Source organism: Gopherus flavomarginatus, chromosome 1 (genome assembly GCF_025201925.1).
Source record: "Gopherus flavomarginatus isolate rGopFla2 chromosome 1, rGopFla2.mat.asm, whole genome shotgun sequence".
In the NCBI taxonomy this organism is placed as follows: Eukaryota; Metazoa; Chordata; order Testudines; family Testudinidae; genus Gopherus; species Gopherus flavomarginatus.
Window position 1 is genome coordinate 116,628,755 of NC_066617.1, and position 13,082 is coordinate 116,641,836.

The following is a 13,082-nucleotide window of genomic DNA, read 5'->3' on the forward strand; positions in this document are numbered from 1 at the left end:
AATGTGTTAAAATAGTGCATGATTTAGGACTTAAACTGTAGCCTCATGTTGAAGCGGCCTTACTTTGGTATGTACCATTTAAATCGTAACGAATAGGCAAAACCTTCAAGAAACTATTAAAAGAGTAAAAGAAAAGGCTTCCCTGGATGGCGTTGTTTTCGAAGGTTTTTTCTTAAATCACAGGAATGTTTTCCAAAAGTATTCATGGACACAATATACTGCAGGTTTGTACACTGTCTAAGGGAAATCTTGTGGCTTTAGTTATTTGAAAGAATATTTCATACAGTACTTTCTAAATGCACTAGACACTTCCTACTTTTTCAGCCTTCCTACTGAAGTGACACAAACTAAGAAAGGGAGCTGTGTGACCTTCCTTTTCTGGGCTATACTGAGATGTATAGTTACTGTATGTCCCAGTTTCTGATACAGGATATTTAGTCAAGTGGGAACGAAACTGCTGAGGGGGTAGTTGCCATACCATTTCTTCAGTCTCTTCCGCATTCACTTGTAATGTCATTCATCCATTCTTGTATTTGCTTATTCATTCAAAGTTGTCTTTTTGTGTTAGCTAGGACTCTGTGGACTGGAACCCTCTGTCTCTCCAACAGCTGATCCAATTGATAGGCTCTGAACATTTATTAGGGTTTGAGAATCTGGAAGTGATTTGGTGTGGATTTTTGATATGTCTTTCAAAGTGAGCTGAGGACATGCACGCTTGATTTAATACTGGTCTAAACTCTGTATCTTTCTTCAGCTGATGCTCAAGGATACAGATTTCATATCCTTTTTTTTTTTTTTTTTTTTTTTCATTTTCTTTCTTTTACCCCTGGCCACCTAAGTGTGCTCACAGTGTGTAAATGTTTAATGCTTCTGTTGCCAGCTATGGTACCAGGACAGTCTGACGTAGATCCTAAAGAAACACTGCAGAAGGATGAACCTGGTAGGCTGACTTGCCTGATATGGAGGGCTGTTTGGGTTGCACAGGTTTTTTGTATTAGTTGTTCTGGAAAGCATAACAAAATAGAGCTTAGCACTTCCCCATAATGCTCTGCTCTGATGAATATCTCTGTATTAAAATTAAGCCATAGTATTGTTGTGTATCATTAGAAATTTGTTCCAATTAGACCATCCTAGTCAGAAATTAGATGCTTGTTGCAGAAGCCAATAATTGCCCAGTCTGATTCTACTTGTTTCCATTTTTTCCTGTAGACACAGGTGCAAGGCCAGCCAGCCTCGAGTAGTATATCAGTGGGGGTGCCATGCCAGCCTACACAGCAAAGTCAGCAGGTAAGAATAACCGTTCCTAAAGCTGGGACTGATGTGTAGTAAGTTTAAGTTGCAGCTTACTTTTTATGGGAGACAGTGAACAGAAGGATCTCCTCTTCCTTTTATTCTCAAATATTTTCAGTATTGCCTTTTCATAACTTTTAAAACAATTCTAAAGTTTCAGATTGTGGGCAAGGGAAGAGGATTCTTGTTAAAATTGAAAGGATATAGGCTTGTTAGTGCAGATGCTATGCACAACTGCAACTTTTTTATATTCTAGTGACTTTTTTTATACATGATGGCTTATTTTTGACTCAAGTATGTAATTGAAGCTTGTCAGATGTGAACGGGGATCCTCTTGATATGCTTGAGTAGGCAAAGGTGTTCGTCTTCTACTCTCTACCTCAAGTTTACCACATCTAGTTCCAGTGTGCGCTTGGTTCTGAAAGTGAAATTTTGTAATCTAAGTTCAAGTGGACTATAGTGCATGCAGAATCAGGCCTTCCAAATTTTCTCAATTATTTTCTCAATGAGGTTCCCTGTGCAGTGGCACCTTCTCATAAGGTATGATAAAAGGACTTATACCTGGGTTTTGGGCAAAGGGCTGAATAACTGAAAGACAAGTTTTCTTACTTGGCACTGATACAACTATTTTGTAGGATCTTTTTGTGAATGCTGTCTTCTGTGCCTTTCAGGAAGGTGTTTAGTCTTTTATTTGAAAAGAGCTCAGACTAACTCTTAAGTAATTTTAAGATCTAACAAAATGATTGAGCAGGGTGAAACATGAAGATGAAACACCAATCTTATGGGCGCTTACCGTTTTGTCCTTCTGACATTGAAGTTTGTATAGTGTACAACCCTATTGTCATGATGTAAAGTGTAGTAGCAAGTAGACTTCAGACTTAATTTTTTAATTTCTTGACTTCTTTGGACAGCCTTAATGCTAAGCAGCTATGTTTAGTGTAACTGTAGGATAATGTCCACTATACTTGTTCCCACATTTGTGTTTCTGATAGGTACACAACAGAGATTCCACTGAGAAACTGTACATCTTCTCTTGACAGCTTTGACATCTACCTATTCTAGGTAGCCCTGTCTGATCATCTGGCTTTTGTGATACGAAATATTTTCTATGCTGAATAATATTCTGTTAATTGTTTTTGCACTTACACTAATTCTGTAACAGGAAGCATTAGCTTCCATTGTAACTAGTGAAAAATTAGGGCTCAGTGTTGGTGCCAGAGCAGTTTTAATTCTGCAGAATAGAAACATCGTATATGGTTATCTCCTATATTTAACAAGAGTGAAAACTAGGAAAGTCTACCTAAACACATCTAAATCTGAGGAACATTTTTATCTGAAGACAAAATAATCTCTTGCCATCTTTCCCCCTTGCAACAGAGTGCACAGCAGCTGGCTCCTTCCCAGCAGACAGGACAGTACCAGTTGCAGCAGTCATCCGTTTCCAGTGGAGCTACCCCATCACAACCAGTTTCTCAAACTCAGACTCCGCTGGTCATGCCGATGCCTCAGGTACCAGCTGGAACTCAGGTAATTAAACTTGGTCTTTTGCAAAATTTGGAGATTTTTCCTCTCTTGCTTTGTTGGCTGCCCCTTTCACTGGTCTGCCTTCTGCCCTAATGGTTCAGAAAATACTGCTGGAGGTGACACGATTATTATACTATGTTAAAAAATTTGGCAGGAACAGAAATGTCTGTGTGCCTGGAATCCCTTCTTTGGAATATGTGGCAGAAGTTCAGTTGAGGAGCAACAGCACTTAAAAGGGAGGCCTTTCTTGCATAGATATCTTTGTCAGGTTGTATGAAATGGGACAACAAGACACAACTTCTGCAAAGATTAAAATAATGTGTCACCTGCACTTTGAGGAGTTTCATGTGGCATTGTTGACACTTCATGTAGGAGAAACCTACTCCATCCAAATTACATTTGTGTGTTCATAATCAAAAATGTGTTCTCTAGTTAATGTGCCATGGACACTGCCTCTTCTGAACTGTCGTCCTCTTTTCTACCGGTCTTCCTCCTTCACTCCTTGGACAGGATGCTTCTGTTGCTGAATGGTTTTATTTCAGCTTGGCTCACAGTTTTTGATACTGTGAATGTGAGCTTTTGTTAAATTTAAAGGGTTTTTGTTGCTTGTTCATTTTAACTCCTTTTCCAATTGATTGCTGGCTTCAATTGACGTGACCTTTGCCATTCTCTGTATACTGACAGTGGCTTTTCACTCTCAATTGCTTCCTGCCCGTGCCCACAATGGGCAGACTTCCCCATTTTGTTGTGGGGTTTGCATCTCTTCCCGATAGGGAAAGGAGGGTTAGAATGAGAGAGAACCAGAGTCAGTTTACATACATGTTGGTGCTACAGCAGTGTTCAGATCTTGCTGTTCCACACTAGCACAAGGTACATGTTGCAGATGGTGGTTTAGCGATCCTCAGGAACAAATGGCAAAATGAGAACCCTTTGGAACAGCAATCAACTCTCCAGCCACTCTCCCCACTCCACTCTTAAAGGGTGTGATAACTTAAGTAATTCTTTTTTCTTTGACTCATAAATTAAAAATCTGCTTTCTGCGACCCTGCTTCCTAAAAAGTCTATCTCTATTTTCTTTGCATCCCCAGCTTCCTGTTTCCCAAGCAGTGCCGATCATCCAAGGCGAACCTCAGTTACCTGTTGCAGCACTTTCTCTCTCTCAACCTTCAGTTGCCCCAACCATCCCCATTGGCTCTCATTTTCTTCCTATCGGACAGCCCTCATCAACTTCCCTGCTCCCCCAGTTCTCAGTCTCTCAGCTCCCCATTGCAACGCCTCATGTGTCAGTGGCTCAGCCAGGCTTCCAGTCTCTGCCTATCTCTATGGCAGCTGGCATTAACCAGCCACTACTCACTCTGGCCACATCTTCTACAGCAGCTGCTATCCCTGTAGGATCAACTATTGTCCCTAGCCAGGTTCCAGCTGTTCTACAGTCTGCGGCCCAGCTGCCCAGCCAGGTTCTCCCACAGCTCCTGCAGCCAGCTGTTCAGTCCATGGGATTACCAGCCAGCCTTGGACAAGCTGCTGAAGCTGCACTTCCAGCTGGAGATGCTTTGTATCAGGTATTGTTGCAAGCCAGCAAGAGGTCTCCTTGTCTTCTGTTCCTCTAGGGCACTAGACCTGATCTGTGTGCTGCAGATACTTGCCAATACCCGAATTTGGCAGGAGAGAACAAGCCACATGTTTTCTTCTTTTTTTTTTTTTTTAAATAGAACAAACGACTTCTCTCATTTCACTTGTATGCAAGAGGGCATAGTTTCATTAAATTTTATTTGTTTTTGGACACCTAACTATGGATTTATTGGCAATGGAGTTTCTCTGAAAGAGCTAGTCTCTTTTTCTGCTGTATGTGACAGCTATGAATTTGAAAATTGATAATATTTTATCACCCTTGCCAAAGACATCAAAATGCTGGTTTATGTCCTGGAAAGACATTGTGTGGGCCATCTGGCAACACCAGTCCTTTGGCACAACTCATTGGGGGAAAATTGATATCTTAGCAATAAACCAAACTATGTGAGCCCTGAACATAAGTGAAGTATCAGATGCAAACATAGAATGTTGAGATGATGGACAGGAGCTAATCAGTGTCTGATTATTTAGAAGTTAAACATTTACTGCAGTCAGGGTATAAAAGGGACAACCTGCATAGTGATGGGAATAGAGGCCCAACGTGATATTTACCACTATTGTAATTGAAATGTGCTGTCCAACAGCAGATAATAACAAGTACTGTTTACTTGCAGTGGGTAGCAGTGTTGCTTGGCACTAAAGTCAACCTACCTCCTGAGTGGAAAGGGGAGAGATTGTAGGAACATTAGCTATTAGTTATGAAAGATTACCAGCAGCAGTTGCGTATCCTGTCTGATTAGTGGCCATTCAGCCTGCAAGCTCTTCAGATTTTCCACTTCATGATTTTATGGATAACTATGAGGGGGATTGGAAGGTGAAAATTCATTTACCTGCTAGGGACTTTGAAACCATTCTCTTTTGTGAGAGCTCTGAGAGAATTTGCTGGTTCATGCTACATGATTGTTCTGGGCAGTCTGCGCTTTTCCTCTTGGAAAACAATTTTTAGAGGTGCTTGAACGTTCTGGAAGGGTGTCAGGTTGGAACATGCCCCTGCAGCTTGACTTACCATGTTTTCTTTTTTCAGCCTTTCTTGCTGATTTCCTAACTTCCCCTGAAATGCACTAACTCAGATTCCTCGTTTCTGTCACAGGGCTTCCCACCTCGGCTGCCACAATACCCAGGAGACTCAAATGTTGCTCCCTCCTCTGCTGTGGCCTCTGTTCGCTTACCTTCTGCAGTACTGTCCCCTCCCTTACCCGCTGATGCACTGGCTCAGCCAGGCTATCTTGCTGCAATGGTGCAGCCTTATGTGGAACAGAACATTTTAGTTCCTCTGTGCGGTCTAGGACAGGTTCAAGTGCCACAGCCTGCAGTGAGTTTAGCACAGCAGGTCTCATCTGCGTCTTCACAGCAGGGAGCTTTAGAGGTAAATGTAATTTCTGCAAGTTCTGTGTGTAGACTATAAATTTCAGGGCATGCTTTACATTGCACTGTTTGTGGGGGAAATTAACCCCTTCTGTGATAGTATTCAGTTGGACATAATGAACTAATCTCTCAAATGACTTTTTCTTACAGCAGAATGTCATGCCAATGTGGGGACCTTGTTGCCATTGGCTGTTCTGTTGGGAAGTGAGTGTGCCACCCAGAGGCAAAAACCTGTTAACACTTCACTTCTTCTTCTTGCTAGTACTCTAGATCCTTTTTGGTCTTTTCAAAGAAACTTTGCCATTGGTAGCCCTTGAGAATCTCTCTTATACATGTTCCCTGCAGCCTTGCTGCTGTTGAGGGAGAGATTCGAATTGTCTTTGTGCTGCGTTGGCTTCCTTATTGCACAGCCTGCTAGTAAGACGCTGGCTGCATGGCAAGCTGTAGTATCACAATGTAGCAGATGGAATGGCTGACCTCACCAGGCGCGCTGTAATGAGACTTGCACTAGAGCCCTCTTCCTTGGGTATCAGATTTGAGATGACTAGACCCTGGTTGTTATAAATTGTTCTGGAGAAATGGTGCTTTCAAGGTTTGAAGTTTGATTGGGGAGAAAATATTAAAAGGTTGATTGTGGTGAAAAATGAAGGAATAACTCATCGGCGTACTTGAATGTTTTTCTCTTCGCAGAGTACTCAGGGAGCGTCACAGGCTGCTCCTTCAGAATCTGTACCATCAGCACAGCAACAGCTTGCACAGACTACCCCATTGGTCTCCTCACTAGACAGGTAACCAGTGGGTTTTACCAAGTTGAACTTTTTGGTTGAGAGGAGTTTCTTCCCTTGGTGGCTGTTTGGCATCTCTTCTTTATTAGAGATTTTCTACGTAAACTGAGGGAATAACTTCCATTTTTTTCTAGAAGATTTCTCCAACTCCTCCAAGCCTCCTCTTTTTAAGCAGGGCCTGGAGAAGGCACACAGATTGTGTGCAATGATCTGATGTTACCATGCCTGAGTGGGTCACAACTGAGAATACCAGATTCATGACAAACTGCTGAGAATTAGGGCAAACACTCCCCCGGCCCCCCCGCCCCCAAAACAAACAAACAAACAAAAAAACAAAAAAAAACAACAGGTGGTTATTCTTCCATATGATTTACCAAACCAGCAACAAAAGTAAATTTTCTGTCTCATTACATTGTTCTAATGAGCAGTCAGAAATGCAATCTCCTAAGGTACCCCAGCCTTGGTTCCATCTTCCAGACACTAGACTTAGTGGTGAGTGGTTATTTAAAACCAATTTCATCAACCAAAGGGGGGGGGGGTTCTTATCCCAAAGGACTAGTCACATACCCAGGTCAATATATAACTCAGATCTTACCCAATAATCATGTGTTGCCAATCCTTTAGTATCTAATATCTAAAGGTTCATTTATAAAAAGAAAGAAAGAAAGAGATGTTAAAAATGACTAAAGGAATCAAATACAGGCAATAATTGCAAAGTTCTTGGATCAGGCTTGAAGCAGTGATGGCATAAAACTGCTGGCTTGTTAAGTCTCTGGTTTCTTTCAAAAGATTGGAAGGTCCCTCAGTCTCTTGGTTAGAATGCTCTCATTAGTATAAGTCCATAGTCCAGAGATCAGAGTGGGAAAGAGGCCAGGTGGAGATGTGAGGCCTTTTATACTTTCTGTCATATGATGGGTCTGCTCTCAGTACAGTCATTGGAAAAGTAAAGGCACAAGATGGAGTTGAGTGTCACATAAGCTGGTCACATACCTTTGCATGTTTCGAGGAGTTATAGCAGGGGCCATTACCCATATTCTGGCTGGAAAGTTCACAGGTGGCGATAAGCTTTTTCCATGGCCCACTGGGTTCATGGATGGGCCATCAGCTTGAATAGTCTGTTCAGAATGTGCTGGCTAGACTGGATGTAAACTATCTTGTGGGAGTTACTACATTTGAAATACAGGTATACAGTCAATATGCATAACTTTAGAAATGAAAAGGATATGTGCATACTAATAGGATAATCATATTCAGCAAATCAAACTTTTCCATTGACACCTCGCATGTCATACTTTGTACAAGATTTGTTGCAATTGTATAACAGTGGTAGCAACAATAATTATACATGGTCTATCTTAATCAGGTAACGTCACACCTAATATGCTAATCTATTGCAATTACGCATCAAGCAAAGAGGCTACTCATTCCTGTGATACTCATAGTTATTCAGGGGTTGAGCCTTGCAGAGCTTGATACTTCATCCAGAAGATGCATTTAAATGGATTATTTTACAAACATTTTATGGATCCCTTCCTTTCATGTGTGGTTACATATTTATTATTCAAGCAACCATATGTGATTAAAGGATTATCCTCCTCATACCCTGTCCTCGTAAGAGTAACCAGTATTGCTCTTAAGAGACCACCCTCTCGTGGTTTAAGGGGAGAATTCTGTCATAACACACTAAAGAATTTCAAATATTTGTGAAAATTATTAAGACTTAAAATTAATTTTTTGTTTTTTAGTGCACATTCTGATGTTGCTTCGGGCATGAGTGATGGGAATGAGAATGTGCCAGGATCTAGTGGGAGACATGAAGGGAGGACCACCAAACGCCATTATCGGAAGTCTGTACGCAGCCGCTCTCGGCACGAGAAGACTGCTAGACCAAAACTGAGAATTCTCAATGTGAGTTGTGGCTTATTTCAGTGACTGTAGTAGTGGGTAATGTCTGTCTTGAGTTTTTACAAAACTTTCCTACCCACCATCCTGAAGAGGGGTATCCTTTCTGTTTCCCTTGTATCCTAAATTCTGATAACAGCCTCCCATGTGAAGTGGCTAGGCTTCCACCCCATCTCTTTTCTTGGTGCCATACACTATACAGGAGTGTAAAAAATAATCTTCCTGCTTTTGAGGTCAGATACTGTTCCAAAGATGAGCTATTAGGCATGCTGCGGAGCATTAAGCACAGCAGAACATGGTCATTCAGGAAGCAGTGATACTAGTAGTTGCTACAGAAGGTTTGCTTTGCCATTGGCCTTGCCGTCAGACTGTGTTGACTGGGCTGAAGTTCATTTCAGAAACCTCATCCTATCTTCACTATTACCATTAATGACTTTCCTGAAATGTTGGGGCAGACTTTTTGTTCTGTTTCTTTTCATAAGCAGGAAAGAGCAGTCAGAGTTCTAGAGAAAGATGTTCTATGTTGAGCAAGAGGGCTTGAAGGTTGATGTAGTTGGGAATCCGTAAAGGATCATTGCCCTTCAGTGCATCTGATCTCTGTTTGAGAAAGGAAAGTGAATTGCTCAAGGAGGAGTACAGTACAGTTGGCCCTCTTGGAGATCTCATATTGCTTTTGTGCACCTGGCTTTAGGAACAAGAGATGTCTGCACACTTGTACTCAGTAGTTGTTTGTGGTGATCCACTGTGTTCTGCATTTCAGGCTAGAAAGCATATTTCTTCTCTTTCAGGTTTCGAACAAGGGTGATCGGGTGGTTGAGTGCCAGCTAGAGACACACAATCGGAAAATGGTTACTTTCAAATTTGACTTGGATGGTGACAACCCGGAGGAAATAGCAATAATTATGGTGAGCTACATCTCCAGTGCAGATGGAGAATTGACTCTGATCTTGTTAACCATATTAGTTGTACAAATCACTTTAGATTAGAGTTCATCTAACCTGTCTTTTTGAATTACTACTATTCTTATGGCTTCCCTGTGCACTACAATCTTTGTCTCCTCTTCCAGTCACATTACTAATACTAGAAGCAAAATCTTTCCCTAATGACTGAGTGGTAAAGAACAGTGTCCAAAGCCAACGTTTGGTCCAGTATTTGCACAACTAGTTCATCTGAGGATTTGGGTCAGCTTCTATCTTAAAACTTCAGTGTCTTCAAGTAAAACAGTTTTAACTTTGTGCTATATCAGGGGTTGGAAACCTTTCAGAAGTGGTGTGCTGAGTCTTCATTTATTCACTCTAATATAAGGTTTTGTGTGCCGGTAATACATTTTAACGTTTTTAGGAGGTCTCTTTCTATATAAGTCTATAATATGTTAACTATTGTATGTAAAGTAAATGTTTTAAAAATGTTCAAGAAGCTTCATTTAAAATTAAATTAAAATGCAGAGCCCCCCAGAGCGGTGGCCAGGACAGGGGCAGTGTGAGTGCCACTGAAGATCAGCTCGCGTGCCGCCTTTGGCACACATGCCATAGGTTGCCTACCCCTGTACTATAGGATTTTAAATATCTCTTACTAACTGCTGCTTGTGAGCTGAGCTAATAAACAGTAAACTCTATTTCTAGAAATACAATATAAAACATACTCCTCCAAGTGCAGTCCCGTTCTTGTCGCTGGGAAACTTAATTTTCTTCAAGTGGTGTCCCTATGTGAGCTCCATGGTAGGTGTATCTGAGCCCCTGTACCTCTAATTGAAGATTTTAGGTTGTAGTGTCTATTCGGCCTGTACATTTGCTTGCCTTCCCTCATGATCTGCCTGGAGGCTATCTTGGGTGAGTTAACTGCCCACAATTCCTTCTCTACTGCCTTTGGCCTCAAATGGAGCGAGCAGGTGTCTTGTTGTTCTCAGCATCATTAGCATAAGTAGTAGTAGTTTTAGTCCTTTTGTTTCCCTTAATAGTTAATTTCCAGGATTTAAAAAAAAGGGGGAAAAACCCCTTCTATTTCATGTTTCATGCCCTTTCTGGGGAACCCTCTACACCCCCTCCTGCCCCGGAGAGAATTTAGTAGTTTAGACTCTCTAACCTCTCTGTTTAATTAAAAAGAAAGAAAAATCTGCTTTTTTTGCTTTTAAGGGTGATATCACTGTAAAGTATTGGGAGAATCGTATATCCACAAAACCTCTGCTAACAGCTCAAGGCGAGGTCTCAAAAAAAGCCAAACCAGGATCTGGAGTTAAAATGCCTCCTGATGGCGAGAGCACTTCACCCACCAGCTGACTCCAGTGCCAAACATTCTCCAGGACACACGTCCCTGGAGCCTTTAACTTCCATTGGGGTAGAACCGTGGAAAAAATCAGCAGATTTCCCCCCTTAAGGGCTCAAGACAAAGGGCTCAAAGCCCCCAAACAGAGTCTTTGGCCAGCCAGAGGGGTTCCCCAGTGTGCCCAGCCACCTCTGTACCAGTAGCTCCGAAGTTCAGTACACAGAAGTATCAAGATGCCTCCGCTCACCACACCGCCTAAAGAGACTAGAGGCTTAGACTCCGAGGCAGTGGTACCACCTCCTGAGGACAAAGTACATACTACTTCTAAGGGAGTGGCACCAAGTAAAGCATTGGTACTGAATGGGGCAAAGCTCCTGTCTCTGGAGTGTTCCACACATAATCAGCCATCAGTATCAACAGTTTACCACCAACACTCATCCACAGTATCAAGTGAATTGGCGGCACCGCAAGAATTCCCATGCCCTAGAGACCTGGAGGTCATGGAAGAACCACAATCCCCATTAATTGGTACTGGAGCCCCATGCCTGGAATCACTGGGGACATTTACTGCCAATGCCCTGGTCAGCACCAATCTTACCTTTTGAGTCTGACAGTGACCAAAGAGCATGGTTATTTCCCTGACCTCTCACTGTGGCGTACCATCACAGTACTAGGGATCTCATCAACTCCATCGTTGCACTGACATGCAATCTTGGTGTGGGCCTCCTTGTGCACATTCATTACCCCCCTTCCCTCATCCCCAGTGGCCATATTGGGATCCTTCGGTGATGTACGGATCCCACGCTTTGTACATGTCCATGTCTGTCAGACAGAGTTGGCGAGACTGTCTCCTGTAGCTTGACTATCTCTAGTCCCTGAACTGGAAGAGGAGGAAAGGCTTGAAAGGGAGGCTATCCCTCCAGCAGACTTCTTATCTTCACCAGATAAGGCTTTAATACCTCCTCCCATCACTATCTGATGATTTTAAGAACTTTGAAGATCTTACTAAGAGCGTGGAAGGTGAGTTGCAAATTCCCCTACAGGAGGTAGCAGATACACTTGACAAGCTGGTAGATATTCTGCATAACTTCCTCCTTCTCCAAAATCTCCCTCCCACTTAAGGACACACTTCTTGACCTTGCCAAAGTCATCTGGCAGACACCAGCCTCCATTGCATGACTTGCAAGAGAGCCGACAAGAAATATTACATCCCTCTCAAAGAGGCAGACTTTCTGTTTCTACATCCTCAACCCAATTCAATTGCTGTAGATGTGATTAATGCATGTGGCAAGCAACATCGTGCCAGGTTGACCCCATATGATGGAGATTAGAAAAGTCACTATGTCATCGAACATTTACCAGAGGCACAAAAAGAGCAGCTTCAGGTCATTGTCATAGAGGGCCAGTTAGTGGCCAGGACTGTGCTACAGATAGCATTGGATATAGCTAGAGTGACCAGACGTCCCGATAAAATTGGGACTGTCCCAATATTTAGGAGTTTGTCCTGATATTTTGCACTGTTTTTTTTCTCCACCGGCGACCCCCCCACACGTGTCCTGATATTTTCTTCCTCTCATCTGGTCACCCTAGATGCAGCAGATACAGCAGCCTGCTAGGTTTCCATGGCAGTGATGAGGCAGGTGTCATGGTTACACCTTTCTGGGTTGCCCAGAGAGGTATAGACTATAGTTGAGGATCTCCTATTCAAAGGGCCCAAGCTCTTCACTGATATTACCAGCTCCTTTCTCCACACCCTAAAGGATTCCATGGGAATCTACAGCGGGACAAAAGAGATGGCTCTCAACCACAATACAGGTCATGACCTTCTCAGTACCTACCCTCACAGCGCTATTACGAGCGGCAGTGCAAGAGGCTCAGGGTACAAAAGCGAAAACAGCACCCCAATGTGTGACCTCTGACTGTATCTTTTCAGCACTTTTGACAGATTGATCAAGGGCCCGAACAACTATGCCTTGAAACATCCCTCTGGGGCACCTGTCACATCTCTTTGGCAATCACCTGACCTTCTTTCACAGCATCTGGGACAGATGGCTCTTGGAGATTATTTCAAAGGGTTATGCCATTCATTTCTTGTCCCTCCTGCATTTCCACCCTATAAGAACATAAGAGCGGCTGTACCGGGTTAGACCAAAGGTCCATCTAGCCCAGTATCTGTCTACCGACAGTGGCCAATGTCAGGTGCCCCAGAGGGAGTGAACCTAACTGGCAATGATCAAGTGATCTCTCTCCTGCCATCCATCTCCATCCTCTGACGAACAGAGGCTAGGGACACCATTCTTTACCCATCCTGGCTAATAGCCA

At 42.7% G+C, this 13,082-nt stretch overlaps 1 protein-coding gene across 13 annotated transcripts in view; it reads left to right on the top strand.

Moving 5' to 3' along the window:
* The window catches only part of WNK1 (WNK lysine deficient protein kinase 1), a 178,061-nt gene that overhangs the window by 101,962 nt on the left and 63,017 nt on the right, over positions 1-13,082 (top strand). For 9 of the 13 annotated variants that reach the window (XM_050917851.1, XM_050917889.1, XM_050917860.1 and 6 more), the window contains 7 exons: positions 1,210-1,287; positions 2,668-2,817; positions 3,903-4,376; positions 5,537-5,812; positions 6,502-6,599; positions 8,342-8,504; positions 9,287-9,403. In XM_050917851.1, the coding sequence (XP_050773808.1) occupies positions 1,210-1,287; positions 2,668-2,817; positions 3,903-4,376; positions 5,537-5,812; positions 6,502-6,599; positions 8,342-8,504; positions 9,287-9,403 (1,356 nt within the window). The remainder of the gene's footprint in view (positions 1-1,209; positions 1,288-2,667; positions 2,818-3,902; positions 4,377-5,536; positions 5,813-6,501; positions 6,600-8,341; positions 8,505-9,286; positions 9,404-13,082) is intronic. The other 4 variants (XM_050917874.1, XM_050917913.1, XM_050917865.1 and 1 more) reach the window with 3 other exon arrangements.